The sequence below is a fragment of the Malaclemys terrapin genome, chromosome 8 (genome assembly GCF_027887155.1).
Source record: "Malaclemys terrapin pileata isolate rMalTer1 chromosome 8, rMalTer1.hap1, whole genome shotgun sequence".
Classification (NCBI taxonomy): domain Eukaryota; kingdom Metazoa; phylum Chordata; order Testudines; family Emydidae; genus Malaclemys; species Malaclemys terrapin.
The window spans coordinates 107,866,087-107,884,273 of record NC_071512.1 but is presented as its reverse complement, the minus strand read 5'-3'; the positions used below and the strand labels follow the sequence as shown (position 1 = coordinate 107,884,273).

Genomic DNA, 18,187 nt, shown 5'->3' with positions numbered 1-18,187 from the left:
CCCAACAACCGGTTTGGAGGCTTCAGACATCCAGCTGTGTACGGGATGCCGAGAAATCAGCAATTCTGTGCCTCCACGCTCTGGGGAAGGATGTTGGGCTCAGGATTTTATTGTAAGCAGAGAGATGATGACGAAAGAGAGGCAGAGAGATAGAGAGAGAGCAGTTTGTTTCCGGTGTGATCCCAGTGAAGAGGGAGCATCTGCTGGGGGTCTTTACACAGGCACTTGCTACCTCTGCCGGGGTGAAACCTACGAGCATCCAACGCAGTCATACATGAAAGAGGTGCAGAGGCTCATGTAATAGGAGGGATACGCCAGCAAGTGACTGACATGAGCAGAGTCCGAGAAGTCCACAGCTCTCACTGCAACGTTGTGCTGCCGCCGGGCCTCAATCATGTGCTCTACGTCACTGGCCAGGATGATCCTGTCCCCCTTGGAGTAGAGGTAGAGCTCGGGCCACCTCGAAGGCCCATTCAGCAGGGCATCATAATGGGTCTCATGGAAGAAGCGAGTCACTGGATGCAGCAAGATCCGCAGCACCACCACCAGGATGGCGAAGACAAGCAGGAGGCCAGACTTGAGCAGCACGTTAGTTGAGCCCAAGACAGCTGCCAAGGCACGCAGGCTCCCCACCATGTTTCTTCTGCCGGGGGCACTATCAAAAATAGTGCCCACCACCTTGAGGCTGCTGAATTGCCTGTGTGTGTGGATGAGTTCTAGGATGTAGCGGTAAAGCATGACCCCACCATTGCTGAACACGTGAAACAGCAGCGGTTTCTTTTCAATTTTATAGTCAAAGAGCAGCTCCAGCAGCTTCCTAGCTGGGGTCCGAAGGGACCTGATGCCAAAGGATTCTGCGAAAAACGTCATCTTCCACGGAGCTGTGTAGCGGATAACTGTGCACCCCTGGGAGGAACAGAGAGACACACCCATCGAGGGCTGCATGTTACAAGCTCCTTCAGGATCCCAATCTGCCACTGTGTTCATAGCACTTGCCCTAAAGGACAGAGCAATGGTCCCTCTTCCTGAATCAGAAATTGGCCAGTGCTGGCTCACCATTTGTGTATCTTTAGTAGAACATCATCCACAACGTTGGTGAAGGAGGAGGAATTTCCTCCTGTCCCTGGCTGGGATCATTTGGGCACAGTACCATCAGGACCTGGTAATACTTACCCCAGCCAAGATCCCATACAGAAGCCATTTGTATGGGTGGCCTACATCTAATCCTTTTTTGAAGCTTGCTAACCTCTGCTATTTGATCAGATCGGGAGGGGTGAGGGGGTGTTGGTCACAGTAGATTCCACTTAATAGCCACCTTGATATTGACAACTTCTGGTTAATAGCAACATTTGGGTGGGAACCAATCCCGTCGACTTTAGTGTTAACGGGATTTGGATATTGGTAATACCATGCTGCTTATTAAACAACATGTTTTAGAAGAAAGACCCCAACTGTAGGCAGGTTTGCAAGGTTGCAGCCAGGGAAGGAAGTGCTGGGACATACCGCCCCTCACTGCAGCCCTGCCTCCAGCCTGCCCTCACCCTGCCCTTGTGCTTCCTTCTAGGACTGTAGCCCTGTAAACCAGCCTGTGCCCAGGGACAGCACAGGAGGTAAGGGGCTGTGGGCAGGGAAGGAGTGGGGGATGCAGCCCAGATGCCAGAGCTGCACAGTACCTCTCACTGCACCTAGGGAAGGAAGCACTAGGACATGCTGAGCCCCAACCCAGAGGGAGGTCAAGGAGAGTCACCATGCAACCCCATAGGCCCCCAGTGCCCGGCTCCCTGTAGAAAGCCCCAGCATCTGGGCTGCAGCCCCCGACCTGTGCTGCCCTGCCTGCACGCAGGCTTGCAGCCAGAGAAGGTCTAGCCCAGTGTTTCATTCCCTGGCTGCAGCCCTGCAAATCTGCTTTCCGCTTATTACCAACTGATGGATAATGGCAGCTTTTGCTGGTAACTGAGGAACTGTTAATAAGCGGAACCACGTACCTAAGAGCTTGGGCCGCTTGGCTATATAGCTTAGACCCCACAGTTAGATATATGCCTTGTGTTACTCTGAGTATTCTCTGTACTAATGGCAGGTTTTAATGATGGCAGGCACCCCGGTGCTGAAGCAATGGGCCCCCATAGAAGTTTCTAAATAAACGTGGGTGAAGCTAGTTGTATAAGCACTCAATCTTTCACATTAGCTCAGCAAAGGCATTTACTGGCATTTCTGCTTGAGAAATGCAGAAAAAAAGGCACGAAAACAGCTATGTCCAGAGGAGATTGGGGAGAAGCGAGGAAGAAATCTTCACCTATTCTAAGAGATTTTAAATCATCTGGATTTTGCATTCATTCTTCCTAGGGGAAGGAAGGTCCATCCATATCCCTATTAGAACCCTTCACTTCCCCTGGATTTCCTACCCTCGAGGGTCTGCATCCTGCCCATCATCCTTCTGGCCAGGGAAGACTTGCCAAGAGTCCCATGGCAGCATGTCAAAAACGCTCATTTGCCCAGCAGGGGTGACTGATGGCCGCCAGGCAATAAAAAGTACTGCATTACCCATCCTCTCCCACGGGCTGAGTATGCAGCCTCCACTGGGCTTCCCACCCACACATAGCATGATGCTGGCAGGGGAGTTGGGGTCTCCCACATGGCATTGCAGAACATAAAGCCACGATAAATTATCAGGTGTACCCTCCCCATTCAGTTTCTGAGTCCATAACCACCCTATGGCTTCAGCTTCATTTGTAAAGATTCAAAAAGTTCATTTAAGAGATCTCAGAATTAGGGAAATAAAAACCAATAATAATAAAAAACGCCAAGGTAACATAACCACTCAAATAACTGCAGCTAAGCACACCAAAAAACAAACCCTCCTGCATCTCGTCAACCCTCCAACACCTTATGATTTGAAACTTTCTCTCAAGGTCTGTATATCTGGGATAGTGGTTACACTGACCCTACGCAAGCACCACACCCACCGCTAGCATTTATAGTGATCAAGCCCTTAGGAAATAAAATCCGTGGGGCAAAGAGCTGTTTAATTTTTCCAACTAGAGATCAGCATGTGGCAGGTGCCGCCTAGCTGGGGCGTTCAGCCCACAGAGGAGAATAGGTACATGACATAAAAGAACTACAACCCTCATAAGGCACCGGGGTACCCCACATGAAAATCAAGTGTTCTGGGTTTGGGTGTTTGAGGTAATAAACAACAAATCCACAGAAAGCAGATGCTTTTTGCAAAAAATTAGTCAAAAACTCAATTTTCCATTAAAATTGCAATGGAAATTTTCCTGCCAGACACAGTTGTGTGGCTTAATCCTTCTAAAGTGCTAAATATTCATGATATAAGGGTCAGAAGGAAGTTCATTCTCCATGGCTCATTCCATCCTTAGAGTCTCCACTAGGATTGCTTAAAAGGGAACTAGTTGTGACTAAATGAAACGGTGTATTTTCGAATGCAGACACCTGTCTTTCTGGCAACGGGATTGAGACACCAAATGCATTTCATGTAGGATACTGAGCAGTTGCAGAATGCTGTGGCCAGTAGCAACCGAGCTGTTATCAATCCTGAGACATGGAGTCACACGTCATTTTGTACTAGAACACACTTTAATTTATGTATCAGAGGGGTAGCCATGTTGGTCTGGATCTGTAAACAGCAACAAAGAGTCCTGTGGCACCCGATAGACTAACAGCCATATTGGAGCATGAGCTTTCGTGGGTGAATACCCACTTCGTCAGGCTTGGGTGAATACTCACTTCGCCAGACGCAGGGGTATTCACCCACGAAAGCTCATGCTCCAATACATCTGTTAGTCTATCAGGTGCCACAGGACTCTCTGTAGCACTTTAATTTATGGATCTCACATGTCAGGTTAATCATCAACAGTTCAGAGGCTGCCATGTGAGGCAGTCATGCTGGGTAGTATTCAAAGGAGAACTTTGGCATCTATCTTTGCAACAAATTTGGATCCAAAACAAAGTCCATGCTCACATAATGGGCCTAAATTCCACTAGGTCCAAAAGCCACACACTTTCCATCATTCCGTGGACCAACAAAGCAAGATATTTTAAAAGGGGACTGATAATGGGACAGACACTGTCAGAAACTTCCACTTCTAGGTCACTATATCAAATCCTGTCCAGATTGGTAATGACTGAACAGTTACCATCTGATGGCTGTTCCATAAATGTGTGAAATGAGTTTAGGGGCATCAAATCAATCCCCAGTAGCTAGGCAACCTGATCACAAAAGCCACCAATAACCAGCACACTTGTTAGTCTCAGAAGAAAGGCCAGATGCTGAATAAGTCATGGTTGAACTTGCCTTTGACCCTTAAAGTTGGCCCTGCCAGCTCTGTACAGATGTATGCAGCTTGCACTCTCACTGCCCATGTTATACATAGTCTGTGGATAAATGGAGGACAAAGATTTACACCGGTTTTCAAATCTTTAAAACTTCAGAAACTTTGAAAAAGGCAAAAAGGAATTCCTTTTATGAAGCACTTCCTGCCTCTTCGTTGTACACACAGTATAACCAGGGTCTTAAAGACAGCGTGCAGAGAATGTCAACATGCTATTTGAAAATGCAAGGAGCTTTCACACAAAAATAAGTCCAGCACTTTCTTCTAGGGCTTCTTTGGAGTCGTAAGAAGAGTAAGGTCTTTTCACCAGAGTGCAGGGGAGAAAATTCCTCAGGTAGCCTTGCTACAGCTTTATATTGGCAGAGAAAGATGAATGATTTACTCACCTTCTGATGGTAGATGGTGCTGTATTTCACCAGGTGTTTATCACGGCAGCCAGCCCACCCCAGCAGAATTACCACAGGCCGGTTATTTTTGTTTCCCATCTCTGGACTAGTGTCTGAAATAAACCAGATTTTTAAAAAATGAAACTGCCCTTCAGTCCACTAGAGTCAGAGTGAAATTGCAACCTAACTACTTAATAAGGATAGCGATTTTAACCCCACCCAAAGCCCGTACTGCAACTATTGTACTTATAACTGGATTCCTTCTGTAGCCTATCAGTTTATCATTTAGCTGTTATTGCCGTATTATTTGTGTTACAAAACAATCAAGACTGGAGCCCAACTGTACTGGGCACAGTACAAAAAATAAAATGACAAATCTTGCCCCCAAACAACTTATAGTGTAAAGAAGGACAAAAAGGCTACAGGCCAAGGTAGGACACAAATAAGGGGGTAAAGATGCTAAAAACTAGAAGCTCACATTATAAATGTTTCTAAAATTCGGGTTTCAAAAAAAATCCATTTACCAGTGACAAATGGCAGTTTTCCCATCACTGTACGTGGAGGGAAACAGGCGCCTTGATTTTTGGAGACGTTTACATTTGCATTAAAAAAAGTTTCCAGCTCAGTTAGTTACTTAAGGCTTGTCTACACATGGAGTTAGCTCTGATCCTTTGAAAGTGGGATAAGCTAAACAGAAACAAGGCACTCTTATTCCAAAATAAGAGCGTCCACATGGGGAGTTAATCAGGAATAACTCCATGTGTAGGCAAGCCCAAAGATATTAGTTTTGTCTTATTTTTAAGCCACCCCAATAGTGCTCTTGGCCCTTTCAAAGACATAAAAAGATGTGGTCGCTGTCCCAAAGATTTTCCAATCTAATATCCGATACAGTGGAACGACAGCGACAGACGCCAGCTGGAGAAGGACCTGGGATACGGCAATAACTGTTTCTGCTTAACACTCCCAGGCACAATGGAGGAAGTGATTTAAAGGAGGCGGGAGCCCTGGGTATCCCCAGCTCCCCTGAAGCCACCAGGGAGCACAGCCCAGTATCCACACAGGATTATTTGCTAACAGGAATGTGAGATAGAAGGATTAAGGGCAAGTCCTGCAACAGCAACACCCCAGCCACTAAGCCCCTCTGGGCTACTAGGGACAACACTGCACAGCCCCTGGGGGCATCAGGCACTCGCACCCCTCCACCCGGGGCATCGGACACCTGCCTCGCCTCACCCCAACCCCTCACCTCTTCCCCCAGGGGCATCAGACACCCTCCCCCCCACCTCACCCTGCCCCCCCCTACCCCCAGGGGCATCAGACACCCTCCCCCCACCTCACCCTGTTCCCCCCCCCAACCCCCAGGGGCATCAGACACCCTCCCCCCACCTCACCCTGTTCCCCCCCCCAACCCCCAGGGGCATCAGACACCCTCCCCCCACCTCACCCTGCCCCCCCCAACCCCCAGGGGCATCAGACACCCTCCCCCCACCTCACCCTGTCCCCCCCCAACCCCCAGGGGCATCAGACACCCTCCCCCCACCTCACCCTGCCCCCCCCAACCCCCAGGGGCATCAGACACCCTCCCCCCACCTCACCCTGTTCCCCCCCCCCAACCCCCAGGGGCATCAGACACCCTCCCCCCACCTCACCCTGTTCCCCCCCCCCAACCCCCAGGGGCATCAGACACCCTCCCCCACCTCACCCTGTCCCCCCCCCAACCTCCAGGGGCATCAGACACCCTCCCCCACCTCACCCTGTTCCCCCCCCCCAACCCCCAGGGGCATCAGACACCCTCCCCCACCTCACCCTGTTCCCCCCCCCAACCCCCAGGGGCATCAGACACCCTCCCCCCACCTCACCCTGCCCCCCCCAACCCCCAGGGGCATCAGACACCCTCCCCCCACCTCACCCTGTCCCCCCCCAACCCCCAGGGGCATCAGACACCCTCCCCCCACCTCACCCTGCCCCCCCCCAACCCCCAGGGGCATCAGACACCCTCCCCCCACCTCACCCTGTTCCCCCCCCCCCAACCCCCAGGGGCATCAGACACCCTCCCCCACCTCACCCTGTTCCCCCCCCCCAACCCCCAGGGGCATCAGACACCCTCCCCCACCTCACCCTGCCCCCCCCAACCCCCAGGGGCATCAGACACCCTCCCCCCACCTCACCCTGCCCCCCCCAACCCCCAGGGGCATCAGACACCCTCCCCCCACCTCACCCTGTTCCCCCCCCCCAACCCCCAGGGGCATCAGACACCCTCCCCCCACCTCACCCTGTCCCCCCCCCACCGGCATCAGACACCCTCCCCCCACCTCACCCTGTCCCTCCCCAACCCCCAGGGGCATCAGACACCCTCCCCCCACCTCACCCTGTTCCCCCCCCCAACCCCCAGGGGCATCAGACACCCTCCCCCCACCTCACCCTGTTCCCCCCCCCAACCCCCAGGGGCATCAGACACCCTCCCCCCACCTCACCCTGCCCCCCCCAACCCCCAGGGGCATCAGACACCCTCCCCCCACCTCACCCTGTCCCCCCCCAACCCCCAGGGGCATCAGACACCCTCCCCCCACCTCACCCTGTTCCCCCCCCCAACCCCCAGGGGCATCAGACACCCTCCCCCCACCTCACCCTGTTCCCCCCCCCCAACCCCCAGGGGCATCAGACACCCTCCCCCACCTCACCCTGTTCCCCCCCCCCAACCCCCAGGGGCATCAGACACCCTCCCCCACCTCACCCTGTTCCCCCCCCCCAACCCCCAGGGGCATCAGACACCCTCCCCCACCTCACCCTGTTCCCCCCCCCAACCCCCAGGGGCATCAGACACCCTCCCCCCACCTCACCCTGCCCCCCCCAACCCCCAGGGGCATCAGACACCCTCCCCCCACCTCACCCTGTCCCCCCCCAACCCCCAGGGGCATCAGACACCCTCCCCCCACCTCACCCTGTTCCCCCCCCCCAACCCCCAGGGGCATCAGACACCCTCCCCCACCTCACCCTGTTCCCCCCCCCCAACCCCCAGGGGCATCAGACACCCTCCCCCACCTCACCCTGCCCCCCCAATCCCCAGGGGCATCAGACACCCTCCCCCCACCTCACCCTGCCCCCCCCAACCCCCAGGGGCATCAGACACCCTCCCCCCACCTCACCCTGCCCCCCCCAACCCCCAGGGGCATCAGACACCCTCCCCCCACCTCACCCTGTTCCCCCCCCCCCAACCCCCAGGGGCATCAGACACCCTCCCCCCACCTCACCCTGTTCCCCCCCCCCAACCCCCAGGGGCATCAGACACCCTCCCCCCACCTCACCCTGTTCCCCCCCCCCAACCCCCAGGGGCATCAGACACCCTCCCCCCACCTCACCCTGCCCCCCCCCCCAACCCCCAGGGGCATCAGACACCCTCCCCCCACCTCACCCTGCCCCCCCCCAACCCCCAGGGGCATCAGACACCCTCCCCCACCTCACCCTGTTCCCCCCCCCCAACCCCCAGGGGCATCAGACACCCTCCCCCACCTCACCCTGTTCCCCCCCCCCCAACCCCCAGGGGCATCAGACACCCTCCCCCCACCTCACCCTGTTCCCCCCCCCCCAACCCCCAGGGGCATCAGACACCCTCCCCCACCTCACCCTGTTCCCCCCCCCCAACCCCCAGGGGCATCAGACACCCTCCCCCACCTCACCCTGCCCCCCCCAACCCCCAGGGGCATCAGACACCCTCCCCCCACCTCACCCTGTTCCCCCCCCCCAACCCCCAGGGGCATCAGACACCCTCCCCCCACCTCACCCTGTTCCCCCCCCCCAACCCCCAGGGGCATCAGACACCCTCCCCCCACCTCACCCTGTCCCCCCCCCACCGGCATCAGACACCCTCCCCCCACCTCACCCTGTCCCTCCCCAACCCCCAGGGGCATCAGACACCCTCCCCCCACCTCACCCTGTTCCCCCCCCCAACCCCCAGGGGCATCAGACACCCTCCCCCCACCTCACCCTGTTCCCCCCCCCAACCCCCAGGGGCATCAGACACCCTCCCCCCACCTCACCCTGTTCCCCCCCCCCAACCCCCAGGGGCATCAGACACCCTCCCCCCACCTCACCCTGCCCCCCCCAACCCCCAGGGGCATCAGACACCCTCCCCCCACCTCACCCTGTTCCCCCCCCCCAACCCCCAGGGGCATCAGACACCCTCCCCCCACCTCACCCTGTTCCCCCCCCCCAACCCCCAGGGGCATCAGACACCCTCCCCCCACCTCACCCTGTTCCCCCCCCCCAACCCCCAGGGGCATCAGACACCCTCCCCCACCTCACCCTGTTCCCCCCCCCCAACCCCCAGGGGCATCAGACACCCTCCCCCACCTCACCCTGTCCCCCCCCCAACCCCCAGGGGCATCAGACACCCTCCCCCACCTCACCCTGTTCCCCCCCCCCAACCCCCAGGGGCATCAGACACCCTCCCCCACCTCACCCTGTTCCCCCCCCCAACCCCCAGGGGCATCAGACACCCTCCCCCCACCTCACCCTGCCCCCCCCAACCCCCAGGGGCATCAGACACCCTCCCCCCACCTCACCCTGTCCCCCCCCAACCCCCCAGGGGCATCAGACACCCTCCCCCCACCTCACCCTGTTCCCCCCCCCCCAACCCCCAGGGGCATCAGACACCCTCCCCCACCTCACCCTGTTCCCCCCCCCCAACCCCCAGGGGCATCAGACACCCTCCCCCACCTCACCCTGCCCCCCCAATCCCCAGGGGCATCAGACACCCTCCCCCCACCTCACCCTGCCCCCCCCAACCCCCAGGGGCATCAGACACCCTCCCCCCACCTCACCCTGCCCCCCCCAACCCCCAGGGGCATCAGACACCCTCCCCCCACCTCACCCTGTTCCCCCCCCCCAACCCCCAGGGGCATCAGACACCCTCCCCCCACCTCACCCTGTTCCCCCCCCCCAACCCCCAGGGGCATCAGACACCCTCCCCCACCTCACCCTGTTCCCCCCCCCAACCCCCAGGGGCATCAGACACCCTCCCCCACCTCACCCTGCCCCCCCAACCCCCAGGGGCATCAGACACCCTCCCCCCACCTCACCCTGTTCCCCCCCCCCAACCCCCAGGGGCATCAGACACCCTCCCCCCACCTCACCCTGTTCCCCCCCCCCCAACCCCCAGGGGCATCAGACACCCTCCCCCACCTCACCCTGCCCCCCCAACCCCCAGGGGCATCAGACACCCTCCCCCCACCTCACCCTGCCCCCCCCAACCCCCAGGGGCATCAGACACCCTCCCCCCACCTCACCCTGCCCCCCCCAACCCCCAGGGGCATCAGACACCCTCCCCCACCTCACCCTGCCCCCCCCAACCCCCAGGGGCATCAGACACCCTCCCCCCACCTCACCCTGCCCCCCCCAACCCCCAGGGGCATCAGACACCCTCCCCCCACCTCACCCTGCCCCCCCCAACCCCCAGGGGCATCAGACACCCTCCCCCCACCTCACCCTGCCCCCCCCAACCCCCAGGGGCATCAGACACCCTCCCCCACCTCACCCTGCCCCCCCCAACCCCCAGGGGCATCAGACACCCTCCCCCCACCTCACCCTGCCCCCCCCAACCCCCAGGGGCATCAGACACCCTCCCCCCACCTCACCCTGCCCCCCCCAACCCCCAGGGGCATCAGACACCCTCCCCCACCTCACCCTGTCCCCACTCACCTCTTCCCCCGACACTCACCCCCCCAGTCTGTCCCCCCCCAGGGGCATCAGACACCCCCCTCCCCCCACCTGTGCCCCCCCCGCGGGGTCTCAGACACGCGCCGCCCCCCGGAGCCGCTGCGCCCGCGAGGATTATGGGGACCCCGTACCCGGCCGCCCCCCCGGCGGCAGCTCGATGGTATAGTCCAGCTCTCTGCCCCCCATGCTCGGCCGCGCGCAGGAGATCGCCGTCGCACTCTCGGGCCGAAGCGCCCGCCCTCCACACCGGAAGTGACCGCCCTCTCCTGAGACGCCAGCCAATAGGAGCGATCGAGGGCCACGCCCTGTGACCTCACATCCTAGCAACGCGCCTCTCAGGGGCTAACAGAACCCGCGCCCCTAGCAACCGCTGTCTCGCCAGCGCCCCGCCCACCCGGTCGGAAGGAGGCGACCCATTGGTCGAAGGCTAGGTGAGCACGGTCTGTGGTTGGTTCGTCTGGGATGTCAATCAAGCTGAAGCGCTGGCGGGCAGGTGAGAGGGAGCCGCGTGCAATCGACACCCCTGTGTAGGGGGCCCCGGGGCGGGGCGGGGGTATGTGTAACGCCCACAGACCCAGGGCATCGGCAGGCGGGATCGAACCGGGGACCTCCGGAGCTTAGTGCAGCAGCGGCTCTCGCTCGAGCCCCGGGCTGGTAGCTAAGGCTGTAGAGCCGCTCGCGGGACAGCGCCCCGCCCCCAGGCGTGTGGGGGCTACACGGGGGGGCGCGGGCAGGGGGCGGGACGGGGGGTGGGTATGGGGGGGGGCGGGACGGGGGGTGGGTAGGTGGGGGCAGGGGGCGGGACGGGAGGTGGGTAGGTGGGGGGCGCGGGCAGGGGGCAGGGGGCGGGACGGGGGGGCGTGGGCAGGGGGCAGGACGGGGGGTGGGTAGGCGGGGGAGTGGGACGGGGGGTGGGTAGGTGGGGGGCGGGGGCAGGGGGCAGGACGGGGGGTGGGTAGGTGGGGGCAGGGGGCGGGACGGGAGGTGGGTAGGTGGGGGGCGCGGGCAGGGGGCAGGGGGCGGGACGGGGGGGCGTGGGCAGGGGGCAGGACGGGGGTTGGGTAGGTGGGGGGCATAGGCGGGGGGCAGGGTTGGTAGGTGGGACGGATGGGGTGGATGGGAGTTGCAGGATGGGGTGGAGTAGGGTGAGGACGGGGTAGACGTAGGCAGTGGGGGAGGGCAGCGGGGGTTGGTCAATATATAAGAATATAATACACCTCTACCCCAATATAACGCTGTCCTCGGGAGCCAAAAAATCTTACCGTGTTATATCGAACTTGCTTTGATCCGCCGGAGTGCGCAGCCCCGCCCCGGGAGTGCTGCTTTACTGCGTTATATCCGAATTCGTGTTGTATCGGGTCGCGTTGTATCAGGGTAGAGGTGTAATATAAGAATTGCCGTACTGGGTCAGACCAATGGTCCATCTAGCCCAGTCTCCTGTCTGCTGACAGTGGCCAGGGCCAGGTGCTTCAGAGGAAAGAATAGAACAGGGCAGTTATCAAGTGATCCATCCCGTCATCCACTGCCAGCTTCTGGCAGTCAGAGGCTAGGGATAACCAGAGTGTGGGGTTGCATCCCTGACTATCTTGGCTAAGTGCCATTGATGGACCTAGCCTCCGTGAATGTATCTAATTCTTGTTTCAATCCAGTTACAGTTTTGGCTATCACAACATCCCCTGCAATGAGTTCCACAAGTTGACAGTGTGTTGTGTGAAGAAGTACTTCCTTTTGTGTGATTTAGATCTGCTGCCTATTAATTTCATTGGGTGACCCCTGATTCTTGTGTTATGTTAAAGGATAAATAACACTTTCTTATTCACTTCCCAACACCAATCGTGATTTAATAGACCATTATCATAGCTTCCCTCGGTTGTCTCTTTTCCAAGCTTGAACAGTACTTTTTAATGTGTCCTCATATGGAGAATGTTCCATATCTTTAATCATTTTGTTGCTCTTCTCTGTACCTTTTCCCTTTCTAATATATCTTTTTTGAGATGGGGCAACTAGTACTGCACACAGTTTTCAAGATGTGGGGGTACTGTGGATGTACATAGTGCCATTATGATATTTCCTGTCTTATGATCTATCCCTTTCCTAATGGTTTCTAGCATTCTGTTAGCTTTTTTGACTGCTGGTACACACTGAGCAGATGTTTTCAGAAAACTGTCCACAATGATCTCTTTCTTGAGTGATAACAGCTAATTTAGACCCCATCATTTTATAGGTATAGTTGGGATTATGTTTTCCAATGTGCATTACTTTGCTTTTATCAACATTGAATTTCATCTTCCATTTTGTTGTCCAGTCACCCAGTTTTGTGAGATCCCTTTATAACTCCTCGCAGTCTGCTTTGGACGTAACTATCCTGAGTAATTTTATATTTTCTGCAAATTTTGCCAACTCACTGTTTACCCCTTTTTCCAGATCATTTATGAATATGTTGAACAGCACAGGTCCCATTACAGACCTCTGGGGGACACTGCTATTTTCATCTCTCCATTCTGAAAACTGACCATTTATTCCTACCCATTGTTTCCTGTCTTTTAACTAGCAACAGAGGGTCCTGTGGTACCTTTGAGACTAACAGAAGTACTGGGAGCATAAGCTTTCGTGGGTCAGAACCTCACTTCTTCAGATGCAAGATACTTGTGAGGTTCTGACCCACGAAAGCTTATGCTCCCAGTACTTCTGTTAGTCTCAAAGGTGCCACAGGACCCTCTGTTGCTTTTTACAGATTCAGACTAACACGGCTACCCCTCTGGTCTTTTAACTAGTTACAGACCCATGAGAGAACCTTCCCTCTTATCGAATGGCTGCTTAGTTTGCTTACAAGCCTTTGGTGATGGAGCTTGTCAAACGTTTTCTGAAAGTCCAAGTACACTATATCCAGTGTATTACCCTCGTCCACATGTTTGTTGACCCTCTCAAAGAATTCTAATAGATTGGTGAGGCATGATTTCCCTTTACTAAAGCTGTGTTAACTCCTCCCCAACAAATTTGTGTTCATCTATGTTTCTGATAATTCTGTTCTTTTTTGCCTGGTACTGAAGTTAGGCTTACTGGCCTGTAATTGCAAGGGTCGCCTCTGGAGCCTTTTAAAACTCATTTACATTACCTACCTTTCAGTCATCTTATCTGGTACAGAGGCCGATTTAAATGATGCATTACAAACCACAGTCAGTAGTTCTGTTGTTTAGCCATGCTGGTATATTTTTGATACTGTTACTATTTTTTTATGTAGGATATACATTTAATTTGAGCCTCTATTATGGTGGTGGTGTTTTTTAAAGTTTCGATGCACCTTGCAGGCATTTCACTCTCCCTGAGCATTTCACACTCACCATCACCATCCTGGTCAGGTGGTCGGTAATACATCCCTACTGCTATACTCTTATTATTCAAATAATGGAATTTCTATTCATAGATGGGGTGAGTGGGGGAGGTGAGGATGGGTTGGGTAGGTGGGTGCAGGCAGATGTGGGGAGGACTGAGTCAATAGGAGTGGATGGTAGGTGAGCAGGGTGGAGTTGGGTGAGGCTGGGGTGGATGGATGAGGCCGGGGCTCGCTGACTGGCAGCGAGGGAGGGTGGGGTGTGTGGCAGATGGGGGGAGGACTGAGTCAATAGGCGTGGATGGTAGGTGAGCAGGGTGGAGTTGGGTGAGGCCGGGGTGGATGGATGAGGCCGGGGCTCGCTGACTGGCAGCGAGGGAGGGTGGGGTGCGTGGCAGATGGGGGGAGGACTGAGTCAATAGGAGTGGATGGTAGGTGAGCAGGGTGGAGTTGGGTGAGGCCGGGGTGGATGGGTGAGGCCGGGGCTCGCTGACTGGCAGCGAGGGAGGGTGGGGTGCGTGGCAGACAAGGTGACAGGAGTCTGGCAACTCTGCCCCAGTGCAGGGACATCCTCCCCATTGGGGAAGGAAGTGCTGCCAAACCATTGCAATAAGCCGGAGCCCTGCTGACTTAGTTTGCTGCTGGCCTGGCTGTGTAGGAGTAAGGCAAAGAGATTCTTTTAGGACTGGAGGAGACACAGTGCCTCATGGCATAATGAGCATGGTGTGAGAGCCAGCCAATCACCCCCAGAAGACAACCATGGGTAGGGGGAATGACCAGTATCTCACACAGCCCCTTCCTCAAAGAGCTATTGGGAGCCATGGAGGAACTGAAGAGGGTGTAGGGGCATCGCAGCTGGGGTGGGGTGAGCATTGGCAGAAATGGAGTTTCACAGAGCTGGCAAGGGAACTAGCATTAGACGGATTTGGGGGCTAACTGGGTTAGAGGGAGAGTACGTACCAGGTTTGGGGGCAAAAGGGTGCTGGGGGAGTCAATGGGACCAAGGAGAGGGAATAGTAGGTGCCTGGAGGGGGCTTCTGGAGCAGGGGGTCTGGAGAAGGAGCAAGGGTCATAGAGCTTTAGGGGAGGGAGGATGGAAGGGGCCTGCTGGATCAGTGAGGATTGTGGGTTTGGGGGGGGGGGGCGCAGAGCCTTCCCAAAAGTGGAGGGGACACGCCCCCCTCCTTGGTCCCGCCCCTGCCCCACCTCTTCCCCCAAAGGCCCCACCCACAGCCAAGCCAGAGCAGGGCTAGGGAGCCTGGGACCCTCTACCTACCCTGGGTGGGGGGCTCCCAAGAGCAGACCCCGGCCTGTGTCCCCACCTCCTGGGTCCCCTGGGCAGGGCAGGTGGAGGGTCAGTGGCCCCCACAGCTGCCTGCATGGCTCTTACCCTGACCCAGCTCCAGCCGGGGGGCAGGGCCTCGGAGCTGCGCCATGGTAAGATCCACCCAGTGCAGCTGTGGGGAGCTGCGCACCCTCCACCTGCCCTGGGCGGAGGGCCCGGGGAGCAGGGACACGGGCCAGGGGCAACTCTTGGGCAGGCCTCCCCCCCGGGCAGGTGGAGGATCCATGGCTCTCCACAGCTGCCCGGGCTCCCGGGGCCCGTCTCCAGCTGCTGGCCTGGCCAGGGGGCAGGGCCTCGGTGAGAAGAGGACGAGCAGGAGCGGGGGCCATGGTGATAGGTGGATGGGCCAAGCAGGCTCCAACTTGTGCCAGGGGCTGGGCAAGGCTTGGAATCTGGTGGGTGCCAAGATATCTTAAAACCACCTTTTCCCTCCCGTCTCCCAACTCCTCCAGGGCTGCACCACTCACAACTGAGGCGGGCACCTCTGGCAGCACAGTGCTCCCGGGCCCTTAACTTGGACTCCTCGATTCAGAAGTGATTCAAAAGGAAAAGTGCTACCTAGTGAATGGCCAACACCAGTTCCTAAATCACCTGGGTTTTCCTTAGAGTCCTCCCAACAAAGTACTGACTTGGTGTCCAACCCTCTAAGCTTATCCGAGGCAGCGAGATGAGTGAGGCAGCTCATTGAGTGGCTAGAACGGACAATTCGGAGTGAGGAGACTTGGTTCTGTTCTGAGTTACTGTGTGAGCTTGGGGCGAGTCTTTTCCCCTCTCTGTGAATTTGTTTCTGTATCTGTAAAATAAGGATAATAAGAATCCTTACCCCTATTTATAGGGCACTTGGAGCTCTTTGGGTGAAGAGCACCGTATAGGTGCATAGTATTATAACAGTCAAAGTCTGGTACCGTTGTGTCCTCAGTTAGTTGTATTGTGTGATCGTTTTCAGACCAACTGTGCTCCCTGGCTGGAATGGATAATAGGAAAGCACCCTTTATTCCTCAAATCCTGCTGTCCAGAGGCTGGTGATGGTGTTTCTGAACAGTGAGGATTATTGCTGCTTCTTAATAAAAGCAGGATAAGAGCACAGCATCAGCGTCTCAAACATAAATATGGAAACGTTAATTTAGAATCAATTTTGGGATGCTTCAGACTGTTAAGTTCTTTTAACTAGATTTCTGTAGAGGACATAGGAGCTCTTTATGGGACTGTAAATTTCATGCAAACAGTCTCTGTGAAATACTCGTTCCCTCAACACACTAGCTGTTCTCTCAGCGTGAGCCTTGCACGTAATGTGTCACAAATATTCTGTAAATCACTGGGAAAAGCTCATGATGCTGTGAAATACGACTTCCGACAAAGGGGTCCTAACAGGCCAGTCTCCCATCAGCACTAACATTTGTTATGGCTAATAACACTTTCAATCACAACTATTTGGGGAAAACTGATTTATTTTAAACCTTGTCCTCCCTCAGAGGAGATCCTGAATACACTCTGCCAAGGACACAGACTCCTACAAACCACAGACTGTTAATTCCCTAATGAAATGCCAACTCCTCTTAACGCCACAGAATTGTTTCTTTATCCAACTTTCTAGGGTGGTGGGTTTTTTGGTTTTTAAATTTTTTTAATACATTTAACTACAGAGCATTTCACCTTTAGGTCATTGGTTTCCATCCTGCCCAGGCAGTAGTGACAGAAAGTGACCATTGGGCAGCCATCTGGTGCCTTTTGTGAAATGGATTTGGAATCTCAGTCACGTTGCTAGTAGACAAGTGCTAGGCACTTTACAGATCGGAAATAGGCATGGACCCAAACGGACCTAATCGATTTAAACTAAACTGAAAGAAGCCCTGAAATAAGTGTCCAGACAGGGGGTTGCATTGGTTTAACTAATTTGCTTTTAAATTACACCTTAAATTAAACCAATGCAACTTTCTCACTTAGACAAGGCTTCCGTCTCCGCAAAGGGGCCAAGAACTGCAAGAGGCAAAGACTGAACACAGAAGGACACAGATGAAGCATGTTGACAGGGCTGTGTGGAGAGAAGCTTGCAGTATTGCTGCCTGTGTTGTACCTCCTTTGGCTCCGATTTAGGGTGACCAGATGTCCCGATTTTATAGCGACAGTCCTGATTTTTGGGTCTTTTTCTTATATAGGCTCCTATTGCCCCCCACCCCCGTCCTGATTTTTCACATTTGCTGTCTGGTTACCCTACTCCAATTCTACAAACACCCATGCATGTGCTTAACTTTAAGCCCCACATTGGGACTACTCACAAGCTTAAAGTTAAGCATGTGTATTTGCAAGATTGGGACCTATGTGATTAAACCGTCTTTAGCTTCCAGAGCTGTCAATCTGCACTTTTTGCCAGAACTAATTACACCACAAAGGGGGGAGGGGGAGACAGAGAGTGCCCAAATATGTCAAAGAAATTCGGCAAAATGGGGATCACTGTCACAGGGTCAGTTGGGGTTTTCTGTAGCTGTCCTATTCCTTGGATTATTATTTCATTTCCCCCCTGAGTTTATTTAAAAATGTGCCATTGAAAGCTCTCTGCACTCGAAGAGAAATTAAATAATAAGACATGAACTAGGACAAAAAGGTTCAAAATGCAAAAGCTTCCCAAATCCACATCGTCAAGGTCCTGTGCATCTCTGCTCTTATTTCATCCTACTTACCCTCTGGCAGGGCCTGGCATGGGATCAAGTATCCATCCTGGGAAGCTAGCAAAATCTGAGATTAAGAACATTTGCAACGTTAAAGTGCTTTATTCATATCTGGGAGGGAGACTGCTCTTGTGACGATGATCTTGTGGTTCAAGCAGGAGATCTGGATTCTAATCCCAGCTCTGCCACAGATTTACCATGTGGCCTTGGGTAAATCAGTTAATCTCTTTATGTCTCAGTTTCTCCAGATGTAAAATGGAGATAGCAATGGGAATGAAGGAAGATAAGATTACATTAATCAATGTTTGTCAAGTGCTTTGTGATCCTTAGCTGGAAAGCACTAATGAAGGGGAAAGTATAATTAGTGCTGGTGTTACTCATTTGTACAGCCTACA

At 55.4% G+C, this 18,187-nt stretch overlaps 2 protein-coding genes across 7 annotated transcripts in view; one reads left to right on the top strand and one right to left on the bottom strand.

Moving 5' to 3' along the window:
• Positions 1–18,187, top strand: part of ARMH1 (armadillo like helical domain containing 1) — a 56,924-nt gene that overhangs the window by 21,379 nt on the left and 17,358 nt on the right. For 4 of the 6 annotated variants that reach the window (XM_054037020.1, XM_054037018.1, XM_054037014.1 and 1 more), the window contains exon 1: positions 11,046–11,104. The exons of 1 other annotated variant lie outside the window; for it this stretch is intronic. The gene's annotated coding sequence lies outside the window, so the exon portion shown is untranslated. Of the gene's footprint in view, positions 1–11,045; positions 11,105–17,835; positions 18,003–18,187 lie in introns of those variants that run through there. One more of the 6 variants, XM_054037015.1, reaches the window with a different exon arrangement.
• TMEM53 (transmembrane protein 53) lies at positions 86–10,680 on the bottom strand. The gene is made up of 3 exons (XM_054037021.1): positions 10,582–10,680; positions 4,736–4,848; positions 86–906 (listed from the first exon to the last, which is right to left on the bottom strand). The coding sequence occupies exons 1-3, from the start codon at positions 10,634–10,636 to the stop codon at positions 250–252; spliced, it is 825 nt and encodes a 274-aa protein (XP_053892996.1). The 5' UTR covers positions 10,637–10,680; the 3' UTR covers positions 86–249.

Bases quoted from the DNA above. Each gene is read 5' to 3' on its own strand.
- TMEM53 (XM_054037021.1), bottom strand. From the start codon at position 10,636: ATGGGGGGCAGAGAGCTGGACTATACCATCGAGCTGCCGCCGGGGGGG. The intron at 4,849-10,581 runs GTACGGGGTCCC...GGTTTATTTCAG, and splicing joins GCCGCCGGGGGGGCGGCCGG to ACACTAGTCCAGAGATGGGA. The intron at 907-4,735 runs GTGAGTAAATCA...TGTTCCTCCCAG, and splicing joins GCACCATCTACCATCAGAAG to GGGTGCACAGTTATCCGCTA.